General features: G+C 45.6%; 1 protein-coding gene across 6 annotated transcripts in view; it reads right to left on the minus strand.

The window, feature by feature from the left end:
• Positions 1-23462, minus strand: part of TCF3 (transcription factor 3) — a 399616-nt gene that overhangs the window by 227194 nt on the left and 148960 nt on the right. For all 6 annotated transcript variants that reach the window (XM_063915799.1, XM_063915809.1, XM_063915820.1 and 3 more), the window contains exons 5-7: positions 2804-2877; positions 2487-2583; positions 2175-2239 (exon numbers count right to left, since the gene is read on the minus strand). In XM_063915799.1, coding sequence (XP_063771869.1) covers positions 2175-2239; positions 2487-2583; positions 2804-2877 — 236 coding nt within the window. The remainder of the gene's footprint in view (positions 1-2174; positions 2240-2486; positions 2584-2803; positions 2878-23462) is intronic.

Raw genomic sequence — 23462 nt, forward strand, 5'->3', positions numbered from 1 at the left:
CAAAAATCTAACTAAGGCTTGGAGGAGGGTCATAGGGGGAGGAGCCAGTGCACACCACCTGATCCTAAAGCTTTACTTTTTGTGCCCTGTCTCCTGCGGAGCCGCTATTCCCCATGGTCCTTTCAGGAACCCCAGCATCCACTAGGACGATAGAGAAACAAAGATTAATTTTGGTGGATTAGTCCGTGCACAGTCAAGAACCACCTTAGGGTAAACTGGATGAGTGCTTAGCCTGTATTGTGGCTTGTTCACCTTGCTCATATAAGTTGCCCAATAACCTTATTTATACTATCAAGTACTGGCTGTATTAGGAAGTGAAATGTAACACTTCCAGACCAGAGCCTTCTTAACAGCAGTGCAGGCCCCTGGGCACAGCAATGCACTGGGGCCCCTACCCATCCTCCAGCGGTAGCTTTGATGTCCCGCGGGCGGTAGGGGGTGTTCTATCTTACGCTCAGCATGTAGGACCTGGAGCAGTAATTTCTGCTAATTACTCCTTTACTGCACAGATGGTGTAAGGTGTGGCGGGAAGGAGAACACTAAACTGTAGAAGGGGGCATCGGTCTGAATGAAGGGGCCCCGGTACATGACTTCCAGGGTGGTAGGGGGTGTTTAATACACAGGGGAGGGGTGGATAGTGGAGTGGGCTTAATATTCATCATTTTCCGGGGGTCAGGGCAGCTTGCTTGACTGCAGATATCTCCAGTTCCTGGATATAGATTTCTTAGCTTTAATGGGATAAAAAAAGCTAGAAAGTCCCACCTTTCAGGGGGTACTGGGGACACCTTTCAGGAGGTACTGGGGACACCTTTCAGGAGGTACTGGGGACACCTTTCAGGAGGTACTGGGGACACCTTTCAGGAGGTACTGGGGACACCTTTCAGGAGATACTGGGGACTTGGGGATCAGAGATCAGGAGCCAGAGCAATCTACCAACAAAAATATAAAAATGCATACTAGGCGTGTGGAGCTGGAGCAGAGACCATCTGCTTGAAGGCTGATATCTCAGGTTCTGGGCATAGTAAAGACAAGCTACCAGTGTCCACCAGAAGGGGAGAGTCACAGCTTTTGGAGTATAGTCTTAGAAAAACCCATAGTCATACAGAACCCATGATATCTGTCTGGGAAGAACAAGTAAGAGGCTTGGATGGGTACCACTGCTTTGAAGTCGGATATCTCCGGTTCCCCAAGGCCGATTTTCAAAAATCTGGTACCCCTGGAAAGAGGGGACACTCAGCTATCAGCCTAGGGCCCTTTTACTCCTGGGGCCCTTGGGCAAGAGCCCATTGAGCCCATACGAAAAGACGGCCCTGTTCCAGACAGCTGTATCACATCTGCTTACGTCACTTCCGGTCAGCATACTGTGATCCGATTGGTAGTTCTGTGATAACTAGGCAACCATACAAGTGGGCCAGTTGACATAATAATCTCAGATAACATTATGGATATCTTTTAGTAAGACATCCCTTGAAACATAAGCTCCTAGTGTCGATTCTAAGGGACCAGATACTCTATTTATGCCGCATGCACAGCACGCAGCAAGACGCAAAAAGGTCTCATAGTAGTTGATGGGAAGTATGGCTGACGAATCAATTAGACCACCAGTGGTCCGCTGTCCAATAGGCATCCATAAATAGTACCACCACTGGCAGAATTACTATGATCATTCAGTGGTTGCCTGGTGACATTGCACCTGGTTTTCCTAGATACCGATTTATGTTTCTGTGCAGAATCCACTCTCTGTACCAACTTCTGTAGTGTGTTTACATGCACTACCATAGGCAAGTGGTTACCAAACCTTTTTGAATCATGGCGCCCTAGAGTAACAGAATTTTGTTGACGGCACCCCTAGGCCAAAAGTTTCTTGATAAAATGTAAAAAAATATTAAATTAAGTAAATTGTGTTTAGGTCATCCTTAGGTTCAATGTTGTGGCGAGGGACAAAATTTGCTTCTGTTTGTTCATGTATTTTATGATTGACAGCCACCAGCACTGGTTTTGCCTATTACATTGACTATAAATAATTTAAATTGGTCCTGGACCACCAATCCAAGGCAGCCCTGCAAGTGTCCCGAGGCACACAGTTTGAGAACCACTGCCATAGGCTAGTTATGTGTTATTTGCATGTCATGTAGACAGAACGGATAGATTTAAAGTAGTTGTCTAAAACATACCTGATTAATTGCAGGCATGCCAGGGTCTCGTCCAAAGGTAGAATAAGACGGTCGATCATTTTTACCTAAAAACGGATAAATGGAAAATGACTTGTATTCCAATGTAAGATTACTTTAATATTATTAATCAACAAGACATATGTGGGTCATACGGTATTAAATATAAAAGTTATAATAATAACATAACTACATCTTAAAAATACCCAACACATCTTACAAAAGATAAAGGACCGTAAAAGTGGTGTCTCCTTTGACCAAGTCACTTTTTTTTTTTTATTAATTCCCTCTCAGTTTTGATCTCCATAAACTCACCCACAAGTCCAGATGGCAGGAAGGGAGCAGATGACAAACTGCCTTCATGGGAGGGTAGATCCCTGTGCTCCCCATAATGATTGGTATCTCCATAACCCTACCGTAAATTGAAGCAGGGATTAAAACCACATATGCAAAGAAGTCAACAAAATATTTAAAAAGTTATTATTTTTTTTAGGTTTAAAAAAAAAAATCATAAAAAAGAAAATTGCAAGGTGCAATTATTAAAATTTTCAGTTACTTTAATTTTAGTTTCTTGACTGTCCGCCATCTGTCCCACCATCTACATGGCATTCCCTGTTTCTAGATTTACTTACTCTGCCTTGGTCAAATGTGGATCCATTATGATCACCAGCTCCCCAGGGCCCAGAGCCTGTTCTTTCCTCCATCCCTGTAAAAGAAACAACAGCACAATAATTATATATTATAGGCCATGCATAATAACTGTTTAGACAACTTTACAGGGATTTCAGATCGGCAAACTCACTTTCACTGAAATTAATATATTAATAATTCATACTTTTTCTAATAAATGTTCCACAGACATGCACTTAAAGGCATAAACAGCATGTTTTCTTGTCACTATAGAAAGTGCCCAACCTTGTTGTTTAGGGGTGTTGCAGAGAATATAAATTCAATCTCCATTCTTTCCACTTAAAACCGGATCTATTCCGACATGAATTTGTCGGAATGGATCCGACAGAACCTATTCAATGCGGCCAAACCCGACATCTCAATACGACTTTAAAAAAAAATCAGATTGAGATGAGGGTGCTGAGGGAGAGAACCCCTTCAGACCTGAACAAGTAAAAAACTGCTGTCTTTTCGACACCAATTGCATATACCCCAATAACTTGGAGATACACAATTTTCCCACAACAGCTTGACAGGAGCCTTAAGAAATTACTATATTCTGTTTGTGCACTCTGCTTATTCGTTATCTAAGGGCACAATTCAATAGTTGTGAGGTTTGAATGGAGGTGCAAGCACAAACAAGCAAGAATGCCATACCACAATGGTCAGAAATCTGCACAGCTGGAGATCACACAAGGTTCTGTCTGAACTGAATCAGCCTCTTATGCTGAGCACACACTAAACAATATATTGCGTAATCATATGACCCCCGACCAATGTGCATGACCATCGTACAAATGTGTACACCCAATTTATGTTTTCTTACAAGTTGTCTATTGCATTGTCCGATCTCATGCGCTGAATGTTAGATGGTGATGATGCGATGTAGGATGTGATACATATTATGTAGTGTGTACGCAGGACCACATGATAGGGTTGGTATCTATATACCGGCGCCCGTCATCCCAGTGGTCAAAATACAGACCGCGGGGCACTGGAATGCCGGCAGCGTGGCAAGCGCAAAAGACCCCCTTGCGGGCTCACTGCTTTCACAACGCTGTGGGCACGGTGGTGCACCATGCTATTTATTCTACTTCCAGGGGTGTCGTAGACACCCTAAGAGGGAAAATAGGTGTCGGTATCCCGGCACCGGGATGCGGAGCACCGGGATCCCCACAACCGGGATATTGAATGCCTCAATATGTTGGTCTGAAGCAGTTTGGCACTGTTCTACATGATGATTGTATAGTGTGTATGGAGCAACAATGAATGGACTACAGTGCTTGGACATGATATAGCATGTCATCGTTCCCATAGTGTGTATGCTAAAAACCGTTTCTTCTGGTATTGTATGATTCCAAGTGAAATTAGAATGACCGTCTCATTGTTGGTTACACTGTTCAAGTGTGTACCTAGCTTTAAGCTGGGTACACACCACAGCAACATGTCGACAGACCCATCTGTGAAAGACGTCTTTCAGACTTATCGGGTGTACACACTTGCCAACCCGCTTACGATATATCGCCAGTTGATTAATCTGCCAATATATTGATCAGTGTGTACACAGCTTTGGTCTACAGCACTGCTTGCCTTCAGTTCCTTACTTACTGACACTATCACATACAGATCTGTCCTCAAAAGCATAAACCAGACAATGGTGACAAGTTACTACTTCAACTAGATCAGCATGTGCATTTACTAAAATACTTTGTGCTTCTGTGCACTTCTGATCTGACTGGCCACAGGATTTATGTAGCTCTTAAACTGTAAAATAGGAGGCACTTTTATCAGTAGAATTAAGGACAATAGCAGAAATGTGCTCTGACCATACCCAAACACACAATATTACCCTTATTATTATTTGTTTGTAAAGCACCTCAAACGGCTGCAGTACTAGGCAATGAGGAGTACAAGAAAACAACAATCACATAATACAAACTGTGGCTTACATGTATCACACAGTACCAGAGACCAGGCAGAAAGTGACAGACATTCTATGCAATTAGACAGGATTGGGGATTAAAGGGGATGGCCTGACAATACGTAATATCCATAAATGTTTGCAGCTACGTGTATAGATTGTTGGGAGGGGCTGGAAACGACCCGGCGGTCTTGGTGCATGTCGGCACCAACGACAAAGTTAGTGGTAGGTGGGATGTCCTTAAGACAGACTATAGGGAATTAGGCCAGAAACTTAAGGCAAGAACATCTAGGGTAATAGTCTCCAAAATATTACCAGCGCCACGCGCTAGCCAAGGGAGGCAGAGGGAGATTAGGGAGGTTAATGTGTGGCTTAGAGACTGGTGTAGGAAGGAGGGGTTTGTGTTCTTAGAACAAAGGGCTGACTTCTCAGTCAGGCGCCATCTTTTTTGTCGCAATGGATTGCACCTGAATGAGGAGGGGGCTGTGGTGCAGGATGGTTAGAAGGTTGGAGGAGCTTTTAAACTAGAAGCATGGAGAGAGGGTTTAGCTAGGAACTACGGGTCAAACAGTGAGAACAGTAAAGATGAGGGTAGTAAACAAAATGGGGGTACAGAAGGGGGGAGGGAAAGATCAGCCGGCGAGGGTATTTTCATGGGTATAGACACAGGAATTACCGACACAGGTATTGCCCAAGGTATTCCCAAATTATTATGGTTCATCAGCACGGCATATAGAAGATAATGTCCATAGCTCAAGGGAAAATACTTACATCAGGGGGGGGGGAAGAGGGGGTGTTATAAAGACTTAATAGGTCAAACAGAGATAGTAGCAAGGAAGGCTGTATTAAGTATGATGGGGATGGAAAGGGAGGGAGGAGAATAACAGTCGGTAAGAGTAATTCTAGAAAGGCACTTGTAAATAACGATAGGATACCGTTAAAACAAACGGGCAAGGGAAATACTGAACTAAAATGTATGCTTGCGAACGCAAGAAGCCTATCAGGTAATATGGGGGAATTGGAAGGACTTGTAACAAAGACTCAGTATGATATTATAGGTATTACGGAAACATGGTGGGATGACTCTCACGGCTGGGTTGCAAATTTGGAGCGATATTCTCTTTTCAGGAGGGATAGGGCTACCAACAGGGGAGGAGGGATATGTCTATGTTAAAACCATCTCTAAAACCATACTTAAAAGAGGTTATTTACGAGGGGATTGGAGATAACGTGGAGTCGCTATGGGTTGAGAGGACAAGTGGGATCACAAGTATTGAAGCAAAAAAACTAGTCTTAGGCACATGCTACAAACAACCGGATATTAGCATACATGAGGAGGAACAACTCTTGCAGCAAATTGAAAAAGCTGCAGGAATTGGGGACATCCTAGTGATAGGGGAGTTTAACTATCCTGATATAAATTGGATTAACGATTTCTTAAATACGTTAAAGAATCACTACTTGTCTCAATTAGTCGAGGACCCAAATAGAGGTAAAACTATTCTGGACCTACTGTAGTTATTACCAATAATGTGGACATTATATCAAACACTAAAGTTGGGGAGACCTTGGGAAACAGTGATCACTGTATGATCACATTTGACATCAGTTTCAAGAAACATAGCTATAAGGGATCAACCAAATCATTAAACTTTAGAAAAGCTAACTTCAGTATGCTGAGACAGGCACTAAACGACATTGACTGGGAAGTTTTGTTTCATAGCAAAGACACAACGGAAATGTGGGATGCTTTAAAAGGGGAGCTCGATAGCAATATTCACAAATTAATTCCCATGGGCAGTAAACGCAGGAGTACTAAACTCAAACCAATGTGGCTAATAACACAAACAGTAAAAGGTTAAAAAAGGAGAACGTAGGCCCATTAATAGATGAACTGGGAGCCTTGATAAACGGTGACAAAATAAAAGCGGAAACATTGAACAATTTTTTTTTCTTCAGTGTTCACCAGGGAGGATCAGACGGTGATAGTAGTGCATAATGACAGTGAAGGTAATGACTCTTGGCTAGATGCTTGTTTACAGTAAGTGAGGAAGTAGTCCTGGAGAGACTAAGCAACATAAAGATTAATAAATCACCTGGCCCAGATGGTTTTCACCAGAGGGTTATTATGGAGCTTAGGTCACATCTAGCAAGACCCCTATACAGGTTGAGTATTCCATATCCAAAATGCTTGGGACCAGAAGTATTTTGGATGTCGCATTTTTCCGTATTTTGGAATAATTGCATACCATAATGAGATATCATGGCGATGGGACCCAAGTCTAAGCACAGAATGCATTTATGTTTCATATACACCTTATACACACAGCCTGAATGTCATTTTAACCAATATTTTTAATAACTCTGTGCATTAAACAAAGTTTGTATACATAAACACAATTCATTTAGGGTTCATATACACCTTATACACACAGCCTGAAGGTCATTTTAATACAATAATTTTAAAAACTTTGTGAAGTAAACAAAGTTTGTATACATTGAGCCATCAGAAAACAAATGTTTCACTATCTGAGTCTCACAAAAAAAAAATATGGATATGGGATACTCAACCTAACTTGATTTTCTATAGTTCAATTAGATCAGGCATGGTACTGAAGGATTGGCGTATAGCTGAGGTAGTGCCGTTATTTAAAAAGGGAACTAAAAATCATCCTGGCAACTATAGACCGGTCAGTTTAACTTCTTTTGTGGGTAAAATATTGGAAGGAATTTTGAGGGATATAAGAGAGGATTTTCTGCTGACTACTAAGATTATTAGCAAGAGTCAGCATGGGTTTGTGAGGGACAGATCGTGTCAAACTAACTTTATTAGCTTCTACAAGGAAGTAAGCGATAATCTTAACCAGGGTAAAGCAGTGGATGTGGTGTATTTAGATTTTGCAAAAGCCTTCAATACAGTGCCTCACAGGAGGCCAATCTTCAAATGAAGGGAGCTTGGCCTAGGAAATACTATTTTCACTTGGATAAGTAACTGGCTGGATAACAGGGTACAACGAGTAGTGGTCAATGGGATGTTCTCCAACTGGGCACCAGTAGTCAGCGGAATACCACAAGGGTCCGTACTCGGCCGGCTACTGTTCAATATATTTATTAATGATCTAGGAATAGACCTGGAAAGCAGAGTGTCAATCTTTGCAGATGATACTACACTGTGTAAGGTAATTAATTCGGAAATCGATATGGAGTCTTGTTTAAACTTGAAACCTGGGCGTCTAAATGGAGAATGAGCTTCAATATAGAAAAATGCAAAGTTATGCATTTTGGGATAAAAAACCAACTTGCATCCTACACATTAATGGGGAAAATATAGGGGTAACAGTAGTAGAAAAAGATTTGGGGATGCTCATAGATAACAGGCTTAATAACAGTACACAATGTCAAAATGCAGCAAAGAAGGCAAGGTGCTTGCGTGCATAAAATGGGGTATTGAGACAAGGGACGAGGATGTAATCCTCCCGCTGTACAAATCATTGGTACGTCCGCACCTGGACTAGTGTGTTCAATTTTGGGCACCACATTATAAAAAAATAAATTAAAAAAAAAGATATTGGGGAACTCGAAAGAGTTCAAAGGCGAGCTACTAAATTGATTAAATGGTTAGAGGCACTGGAGTACGAGGAAAGGCTTACCAGGTTAAATATGTATACACTAGAAAAGAGGCGTCTAAGAGGAGACATTATTAATATCTTCAAATATGTAAAGGGTCATTACAAGGAGTTAGCAGGGAATTTGTTTATTAAAAGAACTCTGTAGAGGACACGTGGGCACTCGCTGAGGCTAGAGGAGAGAAAATTACGTACACAACGTAGAAAAGGGTTCTTCACAGTAAGGGCAATAAAAATTTGGAACTCCCTGACGGAGAAGGTAATAATGGCGGACTCTGTAAATGCATTTAGAAATCGGACTGGACTAATTTGTAACTGAAAAAAAGAATCCAAGGCTACAGCATTTATTATATTGAGATTAATTATCTGGGAGTGATACGAATTATAGTTGTTAATTGGTACTAAACCATTACTTCAGCAGGTACATTACAAGGTGCACAGCTTAATACAGAATACAGGTTGAACCTGATGGGCACTCTGCCTCTTTTCAACCTCAGTAACTATGTTACTATGTGTACATTTTGTTTATGATAAGTAATAGAGAGTTAAAGGGGGCAATTAAATTGTTTCTAGGAATGTAGCTTCGGTCTAAAGCGCCCAAGAACTATTCAATTATTGAGTGCATCCAGCCGCCGAGGTTGCACTTATTGCAACGTCTGCTCCTCCTGAGGTGCAAGCATAAATACGCAGTATGGGGCATGCAGTGCAACCGGCACTTAGCATGGGAGCAGCTGCTTAATTTGGCTAATCCCATGCATTTGTGAGTGAAAAAGCGCTTGCCATGGGAATTAATTGAATAGCTCTTGGGGGAAAACTAATTTTCTGACCAACAACTTAAATCTCCCCAAATAGTCCTTCCCCGTGCAGGTCTTCAATTTCTTTTATTTAAAGAGGATGGAGGGCCCTGTTTATTAGTATAGAATCCAAGGAGAATGAAGAATCATTATTGCTAGGTGAGGACAGATGACCGTTATACACAGTGAATCTGGGTATATATATATATATATATATATATATATATATATACACACACATATACATATACACACACAGCTCAAAGAAATATAGGGAGCACTAAAATAACACATCCTAGATCTGAATGAATGAAATATTCTTGTTAAATACTTTGTTCTTTACATAGTTGAATGTGCCGACAACAAAATCACACAAAAATTATCAATGGAAATCAAATTTATTAACCCATGGAGGTCTGGATTTGGAGTCACACTCAAAAGTAAAGTGGAAAAACACACTACAGGCTGATCCAACTTTGATGTAATGTCCTTAAAACAAGTCAAACTGAGGCTCAGTAGTGTGTGTGGCCTCCACGTGCCTGTATGACCTCCCTACAACCCACACAAGTGGCTCAGGTAGTGCAGCTCATCCAGTATGGCACATCAATGCGAGCTGTGGCAAGAAGGTTTGCTGTGTCTGTCAGCGTAGTGTCCAGAGCATGGAGGCGCTACCAGGAGACAGGCCAGTACATCAGGAGACATGGAGGAGGCCGTAGGAGGGCAACAACCCAGCAGCAGGACCGCTACCACTGCCTTTTCGCAAGGAGGAACAGGAGGAGCACTGCCAGAGCCCTGCAAAATGATCTCCAGCAAGCCACAAATGTGCATGTGTCTACTCAAACGATCAGAAACAGACTCCATGAGGGTGGTATGAGGGCCCGACGTCCACAGGTGGGGGTTGTGCTTACAGCCCAACACCGTGCAGGACGTTTGGCATTTGCCAGAGAACACCAAGATTGGCAAATTCGCCACTGGCGCCCTGTGCTCTTCACAGATGAAAGCAGGTTCTCACTGAGCACATGTGACAGAGTCTGGAGATGCCAAGGAGAACGTTCTGCTGCCTGCAACATCCTCCAGCATGACCGGTTTGGCAGTGGGTCAGTAATGGTGTGGGGTAGCATTTCTTTAGGGTGCCGCACAGCCCTCCATGTGCTCGCCAGAGGTAGCCTGACTGCCATTAGGTACCGAGATGAGATCCTCAGACCCCTTGAAGCCATAAACTGGTGCGGTTGGCCCTGGGTTCCTCCTAATGCAATACAAAGCTAGACCTCATGTGGCTGGAGTGTGTCAGCAGTTCCTGCAAGACGAAGGCATTGATGCTATGGACTGGCCCGCCCGTTCCCCAGACCTGAATCCAATTGAGCACATCTGGGACATCATGTCTCGCTCCATCCACCAACGCCACGTTGCACCACAGACTGTCCAGGAGTTGGCGGATGCTTTAGTCCAGGTCTGGGAGGAGAGCCCTCAGGAGACCATCCGCCACCTCATCAGGAGCATGCCCAGGCGTTGTAGGGAGGTCATACAGGCACGTGGAGGCCACACACACTACTGAGCCTCCTTTTGACTTGTTTTAAGGACATTACAACAAAGTTGGATCAGCCTGTAGTGTGTTTTTCCACTTTAATTTTGAGTGACTCCAAATCCAGACCTCCATGGGTTAATAAATTTGATTTCCATTGATAATTTTTGTGTGATTATGTTGTCAGCACATTCAACTATGTAAAGAACAAAGTATTTAATAAGAATATTTCATTCATTCAGATCTAGGATGTGTTATTTTAGGGTTCCCTTTATTTTTTTGAGCAGTGTGTATGTATGTATGAAACAAGACGGACTATAATTTATATATTGGACATTTATAGATCAGATAAAAATAGGAATTATAAATAATAGGATTTTGGTTACCTACCGGTAAATCCTTTTCCCGTAGTCCGTAGAGGATTCTGGGGTCCACATTAGTACCATGGGGTATAGACGGGTCCACCAGGAGCAATTGGCACTTTTAGAATTTGAGAGTGGGCTGGCTCCTACCTCTATGCCCCTCCTACCAGACTCAGTCTAGAAACTGTGCCTGAGGAGACGGACATCTTCGAGAGAAGGACTGTACACAGATAGTGGCAAGATTCATACCAGCTCACACATACAAGGCACGTCAAGCTAACTTAGCTTTAACACTCAGAAATCGTTGAAATATTACTTACCAAGTAACAATGCAGTACTCAACTAAAACAAAGTTGTACTGAACCAAATAACATTTGCAGGAAAACGAAGCGCTGGGCTGGCGCCCAGCATCCTTTAAGGACTACGAGAAAAGGATTTACCGGTAGGTACGTCCGAGAGGATGCTGGGGTCCACATTAATATCATGGGGATGTACCAAAGCTACCAGAACGTGAGGGAGAGTACGGAGGCTCCTGCAGAACTGACTGACTGAACTTCAGATCATCAGGAGGCCAAAGTATCGAACTTGAAAAACATTGCAAACGTGTTCGACCCAGACCAAGTTGCAGCTCAGCAAAGGTGCACTGCCGAGACACCGCGGGCAGCAGCCCAGGAAGACCCCACCTTACGAGTAGAGTGGGCCTTGACAGATTTTGGACACGGCAGTTCTGCCGTAGAATAAGCGTGCTGGATAGTGAATCGAATCCAGCGAGAAATAGTCTGCTTACAAGCTTGACACCCAATTTTCTTGGGGTCATATAGGACAAACAGAGAGTCCAACTTAGTGACGAGAAGTTCTCTCCACATATATCTTCAGAGCCCTTACAACATCCAAGAACTTTGATGTAATTGAGGAGTCAGTAGCCACTGGCACCACAATAGAATGGTTGATGTGAAATGATGACACAACCTTCAGAAGAAATTGCTGATGTGTCCGGAGCTCAGCTCTATCTTTGTGGAAGATCAAGTAAGGGCTTTTACAGGATAATGCCCCCAATTGGGACACGCGTCTAGCAGAAGCTAAGGACAACAACGTAACCGCCTTCCATCTAAGAAATCTGACCTCAACCTCCTGTAGAGGCTCAAACCAATCCGACTGGAGGAACTGCAACACCACGTTAATGTCCCAAGGCGCCGTAGGCGGTACAAAGGGAGGTTGGATATGCAGAACTCCCTTCAAAAAAGTCTGAACCTCAGGAAGGGCAGCCAATTGTTTCTGAAAGAAAATGGATAGGGCCGAAATCTGGACCTTCACAGATCCTAACCTCAGGCCCATATCCACACCTGCTTGCAGGGAGAGGAGAAAACATCCCAGTTGAAACTCCACCGTAGGAAACTTCTTGGATTCACACCAAGAGACATAATTCTTCCAAATACGATGGTAATGTTTAGACGTTACCCCTTTCCTAGCCTGGATGAGGGTAGGAATGAACTTCCTCGGAATGCCCTTTCGAGCAAGTATCAGGCGCTCAACTTCCATGCCATCAAACGGAGCCGTGGTAAGTCTTGATAGGCGAACGGCCCCTGCTGCAGCAGGTCCTCCCGAAGAGGAAGAGGCCTCGGTTCTTCTTGCAGTAGATTCAGAAGGTCCGCGTACCAAGCCCTTCTTGGCCACTCTGGGGCAATGAGGATCGCTTGAACCCTTGTTCACCTTATGAGCTTTAGGATTCTTGGGATAAGTGGGAGTGGTGGAAACACGTACACTGACTGGAACACCGACAGAGACACCAAGGCATCCACTGCCACTGCTTGTGGGTCCCTCGACCTGGAACAATAACGCCGAAGCTTCTTGTTTTGACGAGACGCCATCATGTCTATTTGGGGTAATCCCCAAAGGTCTGTTATTTCCTTAAACAGCTCCGGATGGAGACCCCACTCCCCTGGATGGAAATCGTGTCTGCTGAGGCAGTCTGCTTCCCAGTTGTCTACTCCCGGAATGAAGATGGCTGACAGCGCCAACGCGTGTTTTTCTGTCCAGCGGAGTATTCTTGTCACCTCTGACATAGCCGCTCTGCTCTTCGTTCCGCCCTGTCGGTTTATGTAAGCCACTGTTGTTACGTTGTCCGACTGCACTTGAATCCGCCTGAAGAAGACCATTGTAGACGGCTCTTAGTTCAAGGATGTTGATGGGTAGGCCGGCTTCCAGGCCTGACCACTGTCCTTGGAAGGTTACTTCTTGAGTTAACCACCAGAGGAGCAAAATCCTGGCCCTCGGCGACAAATTCTCTGGTGCATGTGGAGAGGAGATCCCGCCCACATTGTCCAGGAGATCCAGTTGGAAGGTCCGAGCGTGGAACCTCCCATACTGGAGAGCCTCGTAAGAGGCCACCATCTTTCTTAACAGGCGAATGCATTGTTCACCCGGGGTGGCTTCAGGACATCCTGGACCATAGTTTGTATCACCAACGCCTTTTCCTGCGGAAGAAACACCTTCTGCACTTCTGTGTCCAGGATCATTCCCAGAAAGGATAACCTCTGGGTTGGTTCCAAATGTGACTTTAGAAGGCTCAGAATCCAACCATGACTCTTGTGGCGGTGTGTTGTGAGAACAATGGACTGCAGCAGCAGATATGGAATGATGTTCACCCCTTGTTTGCGGAGGAGAACAATCATTTCTGCCATCACCTTGGTAAAGACCCTTGGTGCTGTGGAGAGGCCAAATGGCAGGGCCTGGAACTGGAAATGACAGTCCAGCAATGCGAAAATGGAGATAAGCCTGATGCGGCAGCCAGATCTGAATGTGGAGGTACGCATCCTTGATATCCAGGGATACCAGGAATTCCCCCTCTTCCAGACCTGATATCACCGCACTGAGAGACTCCATCTTGAACTTGAACTCCTTTAGAAAGGGGTTCAATGATTTTAGGTTCAGAATGGGCCTGACCGAACCATCCGGTTTCGGTACCACGAAAAGATTCGAATAGTAACCTGTGGCCTGCGCAGGGGGAGGAACTGGCACAATGACCTGTGTCTCCACCAGCTTTTGGACAGCTTCTTGTAGTATGGTGCTGTCTGCCAACTGAGTTGGTAAGCCTGATTTGAAAAAACGATGAGGAGGGAGACTTTGAAATTCCAGCCTGTATCCCAGGGATCCAATATCTATCACCCAGGGATCCAGGCCGGACGATACCCAGACGTGACTGAAGTGTCCGAGTCTCGCTCCCACCGTCCCCACCTCCAGGCCACGCGGTCCACCATCATGCGGAGGACTTTGGCGTACCTGATGCAGGCTTTTGTTCCTGGGAACCTGCAGCGGAAGGTTTCCAGGACTTAACTCGACCTCCCCTAAAGAAGGTATTGGACGGTCTGGCCTTTCTAGGCTTGTTAGGCCGAAAGGGCTGTGTAGCAGATGAAGAGAAGGATTTCTTCGGAGCAGGTGCTGCTGAGGGAAGAAACTGAGACTTACCCGCTGTAGCTGTGGATATCCACGAGTCTAGAGTTTCCCCCAAAGAGAGCCTGACCTGTATAGGGTAGGGACTCCACACTTTTTCTGGATTCCACGTCAGCCAACCACTGGCGCAGCCGCAGTCCTCGACGAGCTGAAACAGACATGGAAAAAATTCCCGCAGCCATGGAACCCAGGTCTTTCATGGATTCTACCATAAAACCTGCTGAATCATGTATGTTGCGTAAATGTAATGCAACATCATCCCTATCCATCGTATCCAAATCCTCAAGTAAGGTAGCCGACCACTTTACTATTGCCTTTGCAATCCATGCACTAGCAATAGTGGGACGTAATATGGCCCCTAAAGCAGTATACATTGATTTAAGTGTGTTAACAATTTTTCTATCAGCCGGCTCCTTTAAGGCGGTAGATCCTGGAACAGGCAAAACCGCCTTCTTTAAGAGTCTGGACACAGATGCGTCAACAATCGGCGGGTTTTCCCATTTTTTCCTATCCTCCTCAGGGAAAGGAAACGCCACCAGTACCCTTTTAGGGACCTGGAATTTTTTCTCAGGGTTTTCCCATGCTTTATTAATTATAGAATTCAATTCCTTTGACACAGGAAAGGTTAGAGAGGCTTTTTTAATTTTCAGTGAAAAAAGCCTCCTCAACCTGCTCAGGTGTGGTGTCATTAACATTCAACACATCCCTGATAGCCTCTATCAACAATTGCACCCACTTTGCAAGAGATGCGGACCCCCGCAACACATCCCCATCACCGTCTGTGGCGTCAGAATCGGAATCCGTGTCGTCTTGTGTGACATGTACAAGCGCACGCTTATGGGGGTATATAGCGGAACGTCCTGAGGTACCAGAAACCGGCCATACTGCCATAGAACTCTGTAATACCTGGGTTGCAGATTCATTACTTGCAACCCAGTCAGAAATCTGAGAAATCCAAGATTTGATAGAGGAAAACCACTCATGTTCCCTTGCTGGTATCTGTGCTAAACCAGTGCTATCCTGATTACATGTAATGGGATCATTCTGGAAGGATAAATCCTTTGCAGCATATGACACAGTGTCCCTGGACATAGCTAAAGGAGACCACCAAACATTCTATACACACACGTGAGGGCAGACAGAGTTTCCCCCCCAAGAATGGCAAGAGAGACACACAGATTGGAGCCAACCCACACACAGCGCTTTTACCAAAGGGAGACCCCTTGTCAGCGCTGACTGTGCACCTTACTAGGACACACAGTCGTATAAAAGCCTCCCCCACCCTCTACAACCCCCTGGTACCGTGTACTGATAGCTGGAGTTGCTGTGGAGGGACCTGTTCTCCTTCTCAGCGCTGTGCAGGCAGGAAAATGGCGCTGAAACGCTGCTGGGTCCGCTCTAAGGAGAAGCTCCGCCCCCTTAATGGCGCTGTCTTCCCGCTCTTCATGGATTATACTGGCCTGAGGAATTAGTGCTGGCTGAGATCTGAGGACCCCGACAGGCTTCTGGACCAGTGTAGGGGGTAAGCGCTGGCACGGGGCGCAACTCACAGCGCTGCACCATGTACCGCTGAGCCTTCCCAGGAGCGCAGTTAATACTGCGCTCACTCACCACTGCCGCCATCTTCACACCGCCCCCCCACCCACTTGATAGGGGGTCGGTGTCTCACTCGCCACTTCTTCAGCTCTGTAAGGGGTTGGCGGCATGCTGCTGGGGCGAGCGATCCCCTGTTGCGGGGAGCAAACCGACTCCTCTGGTGCTCAGTGTCCAGTCAGCGGAGACAGTGGCTCAGACCCCGCAGGGCGGACACTGCTCCCCCCCCCCCCCTTAGTCCCTTGCTGCAGGGAGGCTGTTGCCAGCAGCCTCCCTGTAAAATAAAAGACTCAGAAATTAAAACTTTTCTAGAAAAGCTCTGTAGAGCTCCCCTAGCTGTGACCGGCTCCTCCAGGCACATTTTCTAAACTGAATCTGGTAGGAGGGGCATAGAGGGAGGAGCCAGCCCACACTCTCAAACCCTTAAAGTGCCAAAGGCTCCTGGGGGACCAGTCTATACCCCATGGTACTAATGTGGACCCCAGCATCCTCTAGGACATAAGAGAAAAGACATTTAACTATAATTGATCCCTGTTAAACAGTAAAAGGTTTGTTCAGACCCAACCAGATTCTGTGTACTATAAAATATGACATTTGTGTTAAGCAATCTCTCCTCACACAGCAATCTTCTTTCTTCCTAGATAATAATCAATCCACTGTCATAGCAGCCAAAATTGATGAGAGAATATGCACACACCTAGTGCTGGGACTTACTGTCTCCAGTGGGGTATTGCTGGATATACCATGTGCCTAAGCACAGCCTTCTGGGAAAACCCTTTCACCACCATTCCTAGAAATAAATCTTGCAACTGAATGCTGTCTACTGCATCTATCACAGGAGGTTACTTTGTGCTACACAATACACATTTGAAGGAAGGCCCTCCAGCGTGATTCTGGAGCAGGATTAATTGATTCTGCACAGCTAAATGCAAAACAAAATAAAAAGATAGGGAGCAGAGCACTTTGAACAAGGTAAAAGGAATCACGTTGGTTGGTCTATAAAAGGTTTGTCACTGCAACAAAAATTAAGTTACCTCTGATCAGACTAAAATGCATAAAAAAAAAAAAACCCACACACTAAAAGTATATACTTAAAAACACAACCTCTCTGCTGCCTATGTAACTGGCAAAAAGATACCTTTCGTCAATTGGGTCTTTTGTGCTAGTAACCCTCCCCCCCATACACACTTTCCCATCTTCACTCTAGAGAATTGGTGGTTTAATTGCTACCTAATTTGCATAATTATGCATATTAATCGCTGCAACTCATGAATAATCATTATGTCTCCTTCGTGAATTTTATTTTCTAATCAATGGAGAGAAAGAGAAACAGACAGAAGAAGAGACCAAAAAAAAAAAAAAAAAAAAGAAGAGAAGAGAGACCAAGAGAGAGAGACTGAGATTACACTTCTTTCTATAAGGGTGAGGCTTGGTTTTAGTCACCCATAATACAGTATGTGAAATTGTGCAGGCAGTTATCGGTAGCAAAGAACGGGAGACTGAAGACTGAGAATTACATTTATCACAGGACAAAAGTTGGTAATGTCTGAACATACAGAACAGAATTTAGTGATCTATTTACGAAGCCTTGGATGGAGCTAAAGTACCAGCCAATCAGCTCCCACCTGTCATTTTTCAAACTCAGCCTGTAACATGTCATTTAGGAGTTGATTGGCTGGACACTATCTCCATCCAAGGCTTAGTAAATAGACCCCAGAATTTAGTATCATGCAGTTGTTCATAAACACAAATTAAAAAAAATAAAAAAGCTACTACAATGTTTTGTATGTTTGCTTTGCTAGAATTGTTACGGGTATATGCAATTGCGGTCGAATTCCCGAAATTGTCGAAAAATGGGACTTTGTCGCCCAAAAAAAAAAAAAAAAATCGACAATGCAATTCAGTACTTTCCATCAAAAAAACGGACTTTCAAAATTCGACTTTTTGAAATTCGACATTTCTGCAATGGTACAAATGCAGCAATTCGCCAAAAGAATATTCAATTGATGTTTGGAAATTTGACAACAGTGCTTTTAGACAGTAAAATCGTCATTTTCAATCCGCCACACTTTGGTGGGGGAATCAAATAAAAAAAAATAAGATTTTACTTACCGATAAATCTATTTCTCGTAGTCCGTAGTGGATGCTGGGGACTCCGTCAGGACCATGGGGATTAGCGGCTCCGCAGGAGATAGGGCACAAAAATAAAGCTTTAGGATCAGGTGGTGTGCACTGGCTCCTCCCCCTATGACCCTCCTCCAAGCCTCAGTTAGGATACTGTGCCCGGACGAGCGTACACAATAAGGAAGGATTTTGAATCCCGGGTAAGACTCATACCAGCCACACCAATCACACCGTACAACTTGTGATCTGAACCCAGTTAACAGTATGACAACGTAGGAGCCTCTGAACAGACGGCTCACAACAAGAACAACCCGATTTTTTTTGTAACAATAACTATGTGCAAGTATTGCCGACAATCCGCACTTGGGATTGGCGCCCAGCATACACTACGGACTACGAGAAATAGATTTATCGGTAAGTAAAATCTTATTTTCTCTAACGTCCTAGTGGATGCTGGGGACTCCGTCAGGACCATGGGGATTATACCAAAGCTCCCAAACGGGTGGGAGAGTGCGGATGACTCTGCAGCACCGAATGAGAGAACTCCAGGTCCTCTTTAGCCAGGGTATCAAATTTGTAGAATTTTACAAACGTGTTCTCCCCGACCACGTAGCTGCTCGGCAGAGTTGTAATGCCGAGACCCCTCGGGCAGCCGCCCAGGATGAGCCCACCTTCCTTGTGGAATGGGCCTTGACAGATTTAGGCTGTGGCAGGCCTGCCACAGAATGTGCAAGTTGAATTGTGCTACAAATCCAACGAGCAATCGTCTGCTTAGAAGCAGGAGCACCCAGCTTGTTGGGTGCATACAGTATAAACAGCGAGTCAGATTTTCTGACTCCAGCCGTCCTTGAAATATATATTTTCAATGCCCTGACAACGTCCAGCAACTTGGAATCCTCCAAATCGCTAGTAGCGCAGGCACCACAATAGGCTGGTTCAGGTGAAACGCTGACACCACCTTAGGCAGAAAATGAGGACGCGTCCGCAGTTCTGCCCTGTCCGAATGGAAAATCAGATATGGGCTTTTATACGATAAAGCCGCCAATTCTGACACTCTCCTGGCTGAAGCCAGGGCCAGTAGCATGGTTACTTTCCATGTAAGATATTTCAAATCCGCCGATTTGAGTGGCTCAAACCAATGGGATTTGAGAAAATCCAAAACTACATTAAAGGTCCCACGGAGCCACTGGGGGCACAACCGGGGGCTGTATATGTAGTACTCCTTTTACAAAAGTCTGGACTTCAGGAACTGAAGCCAATTCTTTCTGGAAGAAAATCGACAGGGCCGAAATTTGAACCTTAATGGACCCCAACTTGAGGCCCATAGACAATCCTGTTTGCAGGAAATGTAGGAATCGACCCAATTGAAATTCCTCCGTGGGGGCCTTCCTGGCCTCACACCACGCAACATATTTTCTCCAAATGCGGTGATAATGTTGTGCAGTCACCTCCTTCCTGGCTTTAACCAGTGTAGGAATGACCTCTTCTGGAATGCCTTTTTCCCTTAGAATTCGGCGTTCAACCGCCACGCCGTCAAACGCAGCCGCGGTAAGTCTTGGAATAGACACGGTCCCTGCTGAATCAGGTCCCGTCTTAGAGGTAGAGGCCACGGATTTTCCGTGAGCATCTCCTGAAGTTCCGGGTACCAAGTTCTTCTTGGCCAATCCGGAGCCACGAGTATCGTTCTTACTCCCCTTTGCCGTATAATTCTCAGTACTTTGGGTATGAGAGGCAGAGGAGGAAACACATACACTGACTGGAACACCCACGGTGTTACCAGAGCGTCCACAGCTATTGCCTGAGGGTCTCTTGACCTGGCGCAATACCTGTCCAGTTTTTTGTTGAGGCGAGATGCCATCATATCCACCTTTGGTTTTTCCCAACGGTTCACAATCATGTGGAAGACTTCTGGATGAAGTCCCCACTCTGCTGAGGAAGTCTGCTTCCCAGTTGTCCACTCCCGGAATGAACACTGCTGACAGTGCTATCACATGATCTTCCGCCCAGCGAAGAATCCTTGCAGCTTCTGCCATTGCTCTCCTGCTTCTTGTGCCGCCCTGTCTGTTTACGTGGGCGACTGCCGTGATGTTGTCCGACTGGATCAACACCGGCTGACCCTGAAGCAGGGGTTTTGCCAGGCTTAGAGCATTGTAAATCGCTCTTAGCTCCAGTATATTTATGTGAAGAGACATCTCCAGGCTTGACCATACTCCCTGGAAGTTTCTTCCCTGTGTGACCGCTCCCCAGCCTCTCAGACTGGCATCCGTGGTCACCAGGACCCAGTCCTGTATGCCGAATCTGCGGCCTTCTAACAGATGAGCACTCTGCAACCACCACAGAAGAGACACCCTTGTCCGTGGCGATAAGGTTATCCGCTGATGCATCTGCAGATGCGATCCGGACCATTTGTCCAGCAGATCCCACTGAAAAGTTCGTGCGTGGAATCTGCCGAATGGGATTGCTTCGTAAGAAGCCACCATCTTTCCCAGGACTCTTGTGCATTGATGCACAGACACTTTTCCTGGTTTTAGGAGGTTCCTGACAAGTTCGGATAACTCCTTGGCTTTCTCCTCCGGAAGAAACACCTTTTTCTGAACCGTGTCCAGAATCATTCCCAGGAACAGCAGACGTGTTGTCGGGGTAAACTGAGATTTTGGAAAATTCAGAATCCACCCGTGTTGTTGCAGCACTACTTGGGTTAGTGCTACTCCGTCCTCCAGCTGTTCTCTGGACCTTGCCCTTATCAGGAGATCGTCCAAGTAAGGGATAATTAATACGCCTCTTCTTCGCAGAAGAATCATCATTTCGGCCATTACCTTGGTAAAGACCCGAGGTGCCGTGGACAATCCAAACGGCAGCGTCTGAAACTGATAATGACAGTTTTGCACCACGAACCTGAGGTACCCTTGATGTGAAGGGCAAATTGGGACATGCAGGTAAGCATCCTTTATGTCCAGGGACACCATAAAGTCCCCTTCTTCCAGATTCGCTATCACTGCTCTGAGTGATTCCATCTTGAACTTGAATTTTTGTATGTACAGGTTCAAAGATTTCAGATTTAGAATAGGTCTTACCGAGCCGTCCGGCTTCGGTACCACAAATAGCGTGGAGTAATACCCCTTTTCCTGTTGTAGGAGGGGTACCTTGACTATCACCTGCTGAGAAAACAGCTTGTGAATGGCTTCCAATACCGTCGCCCTGTCTGAGGGAGACGTTGGCAAAGCAGACTTTAGGAACCGGCGAGGGGGAGACTTCTCGAATTCCAACCTGTAACCCTGAGATACTACCTGCAGGATCCAGGGGTCCACCTGTGAGCAAGCCCACTGCGCGCTGAAATTCTTGAGTCGACCCCCCACCGTTCCTGAGTCCGCTTGTAAAGCCCCAGCGTCATGCTGAGGGCTTTGCAGAACCCGCGGAGGGCTTCTGTTCCTGGGAAGGAGCTGCTTGCTGCCCTCTCTTACCCTTTCCTCTGCCTCGGGGCAGATATGACTGTCCTTTTGCCCGCTTCTTATAGGACCGAAAGGACTGCGGCTGAAAAGACGGTGTCTTTTTCTGTTGGGAGGGGGTCTGAGGTAAAAAGGTGGATTTCCCGGCAGTTGCCGTGGCCACCAAATCCGATAGACCGACGCCAAATAATTCCTCCCCTTTATACGGCAATACTTCCATATGCCGTTTGGAATCCGCATCACCTGACCACTGTCGTGTCCATAAACTTCTTCTGGCAGATATGGACATCGCACTTACTCTCGATGCCAGAGTGCAGATATCCCTCTGAGCATCTCGCATATAAAGAAAAGCATCCTTTAATTGCTCTAAAGTCTGTAAAATACTGTCCCTATCCAGGGTATCAATATTTTCAGTCAGGGAATCCGACCAGACCACCCCAGCACTGCACATCCAGTCTGAGGCGATGGCTGGTCGCAGTATAACACCAGTATGTGTGTATATACTTTTTAGGGTAGTTTCCAGCCTCCTATCAGCTGGATCCTTGAGGGCGGCCGTATCAGGAGACGGTAACGCCACTTGTTTTGATAAGCGTGTGAGCGCCTTATCCACCTTAGGGGGTGTTTCCCAGCGCACCCTAACCTCTGGCGGGAAAGGGTATAATGCCAATAACTTTTTTGAAATTAGCACTTTTCTATCTGGGTTAACCCATGCTTCATCACATACATCATTCAATTCCTCTGATTCAGGAAAAACTACAGGTAGTTTTTTCACCCCCCACATAATACCCCTTTTTGTGGTACTTGTAGTATCAGAGATATGCAAAGCCTCCTTCATTGCCGTGATCATATAACGTGCGGCCCTACTGGAAAATACGTTTGTTTCTTCACCGTCGACACTAGATTCAGTGTCCGTGTCTGGGTCTGTGTCGACCGACTGAGGTAAAGGGCGTTTTACAGCCCCTGACGGTGTCTGAGACGCCTGGGCAGGTACTAACTGGTTTTCCGGCCGTCTCATGTCGTCAACTGATTTTTGTAATGTGCTGACATTATCACGTAATTCCATAAACAAAGCCATCCATTCCGGTGTCGACTCCCTGGGGGGTGACATCACCATTACCGGCAATTGCTCTGCCTCCACACCAACATCGTCCTCATACATGTCGACACACATGTACCGACACACAGCAGACACACAGGGAATGCTCTATTGAAGACAGGACCCCACTAGCCCTTTGGGGAGACAGAGGGAGAGTTTGCCAGCACACACCCAAGCGCTATAATATATATGGGAACAACCCTATATAAAAGTGTTGTATCCTTATAGCAGCTTAAATATAGTAATATCGCCAAAAAAAGTGCCCCCCCTCTCTGTTTTACCCTGTTTCTGTAGTGCAGTGCAGGGGAGAGTCCTGGGAGCCTTCCTCACAGCGGAGCTGAGCAGGAAAATGGCGCTGTGTGCTGAGGAGAATAAGCCCCGCCCCCTATTTCGGCGGGCTCTTCTCCGGAGTTTGTGAGATCTGGCAGGGGTTAAATACATCCATATAGCCTCAAGGGCTATATGTGATGTATTTTTTAGCCATAAAAAGGTATTATACATTGCTGCCCAGGGCGCCCCCCAGCGCCCTGCACCCTCCGTGACCGCTGTGTGAAGTGTGCTGACAACAATGGCGCACAGCTGCAGTGCTGTGCGCTACCTCAGGAAGACTGAAAAGTCTTCTGCCGCCTGCTTCTGGACCTCTTCCATCTTCGGCATCTGCAAGGGGGGTCGGCGGCGCGGCTCCGGG

The sequence above is a fragment of the Pseudophryne corroboree genome, chromosome 1 (assembly GCF_028390025.1).
Source record: "Pseudophryne corroboree isolate aPseCor3 chromosome 1, aPseCor3.hap2, whole genome shotgun sequence".
In the NCBI taxonomy this organism is placed as follows: Eukaryota; Metazoa; Chordata; class Amphibia; order Anura; family Myobatrachidae; genus Pseudophryne; species Pseudophryne corroboree.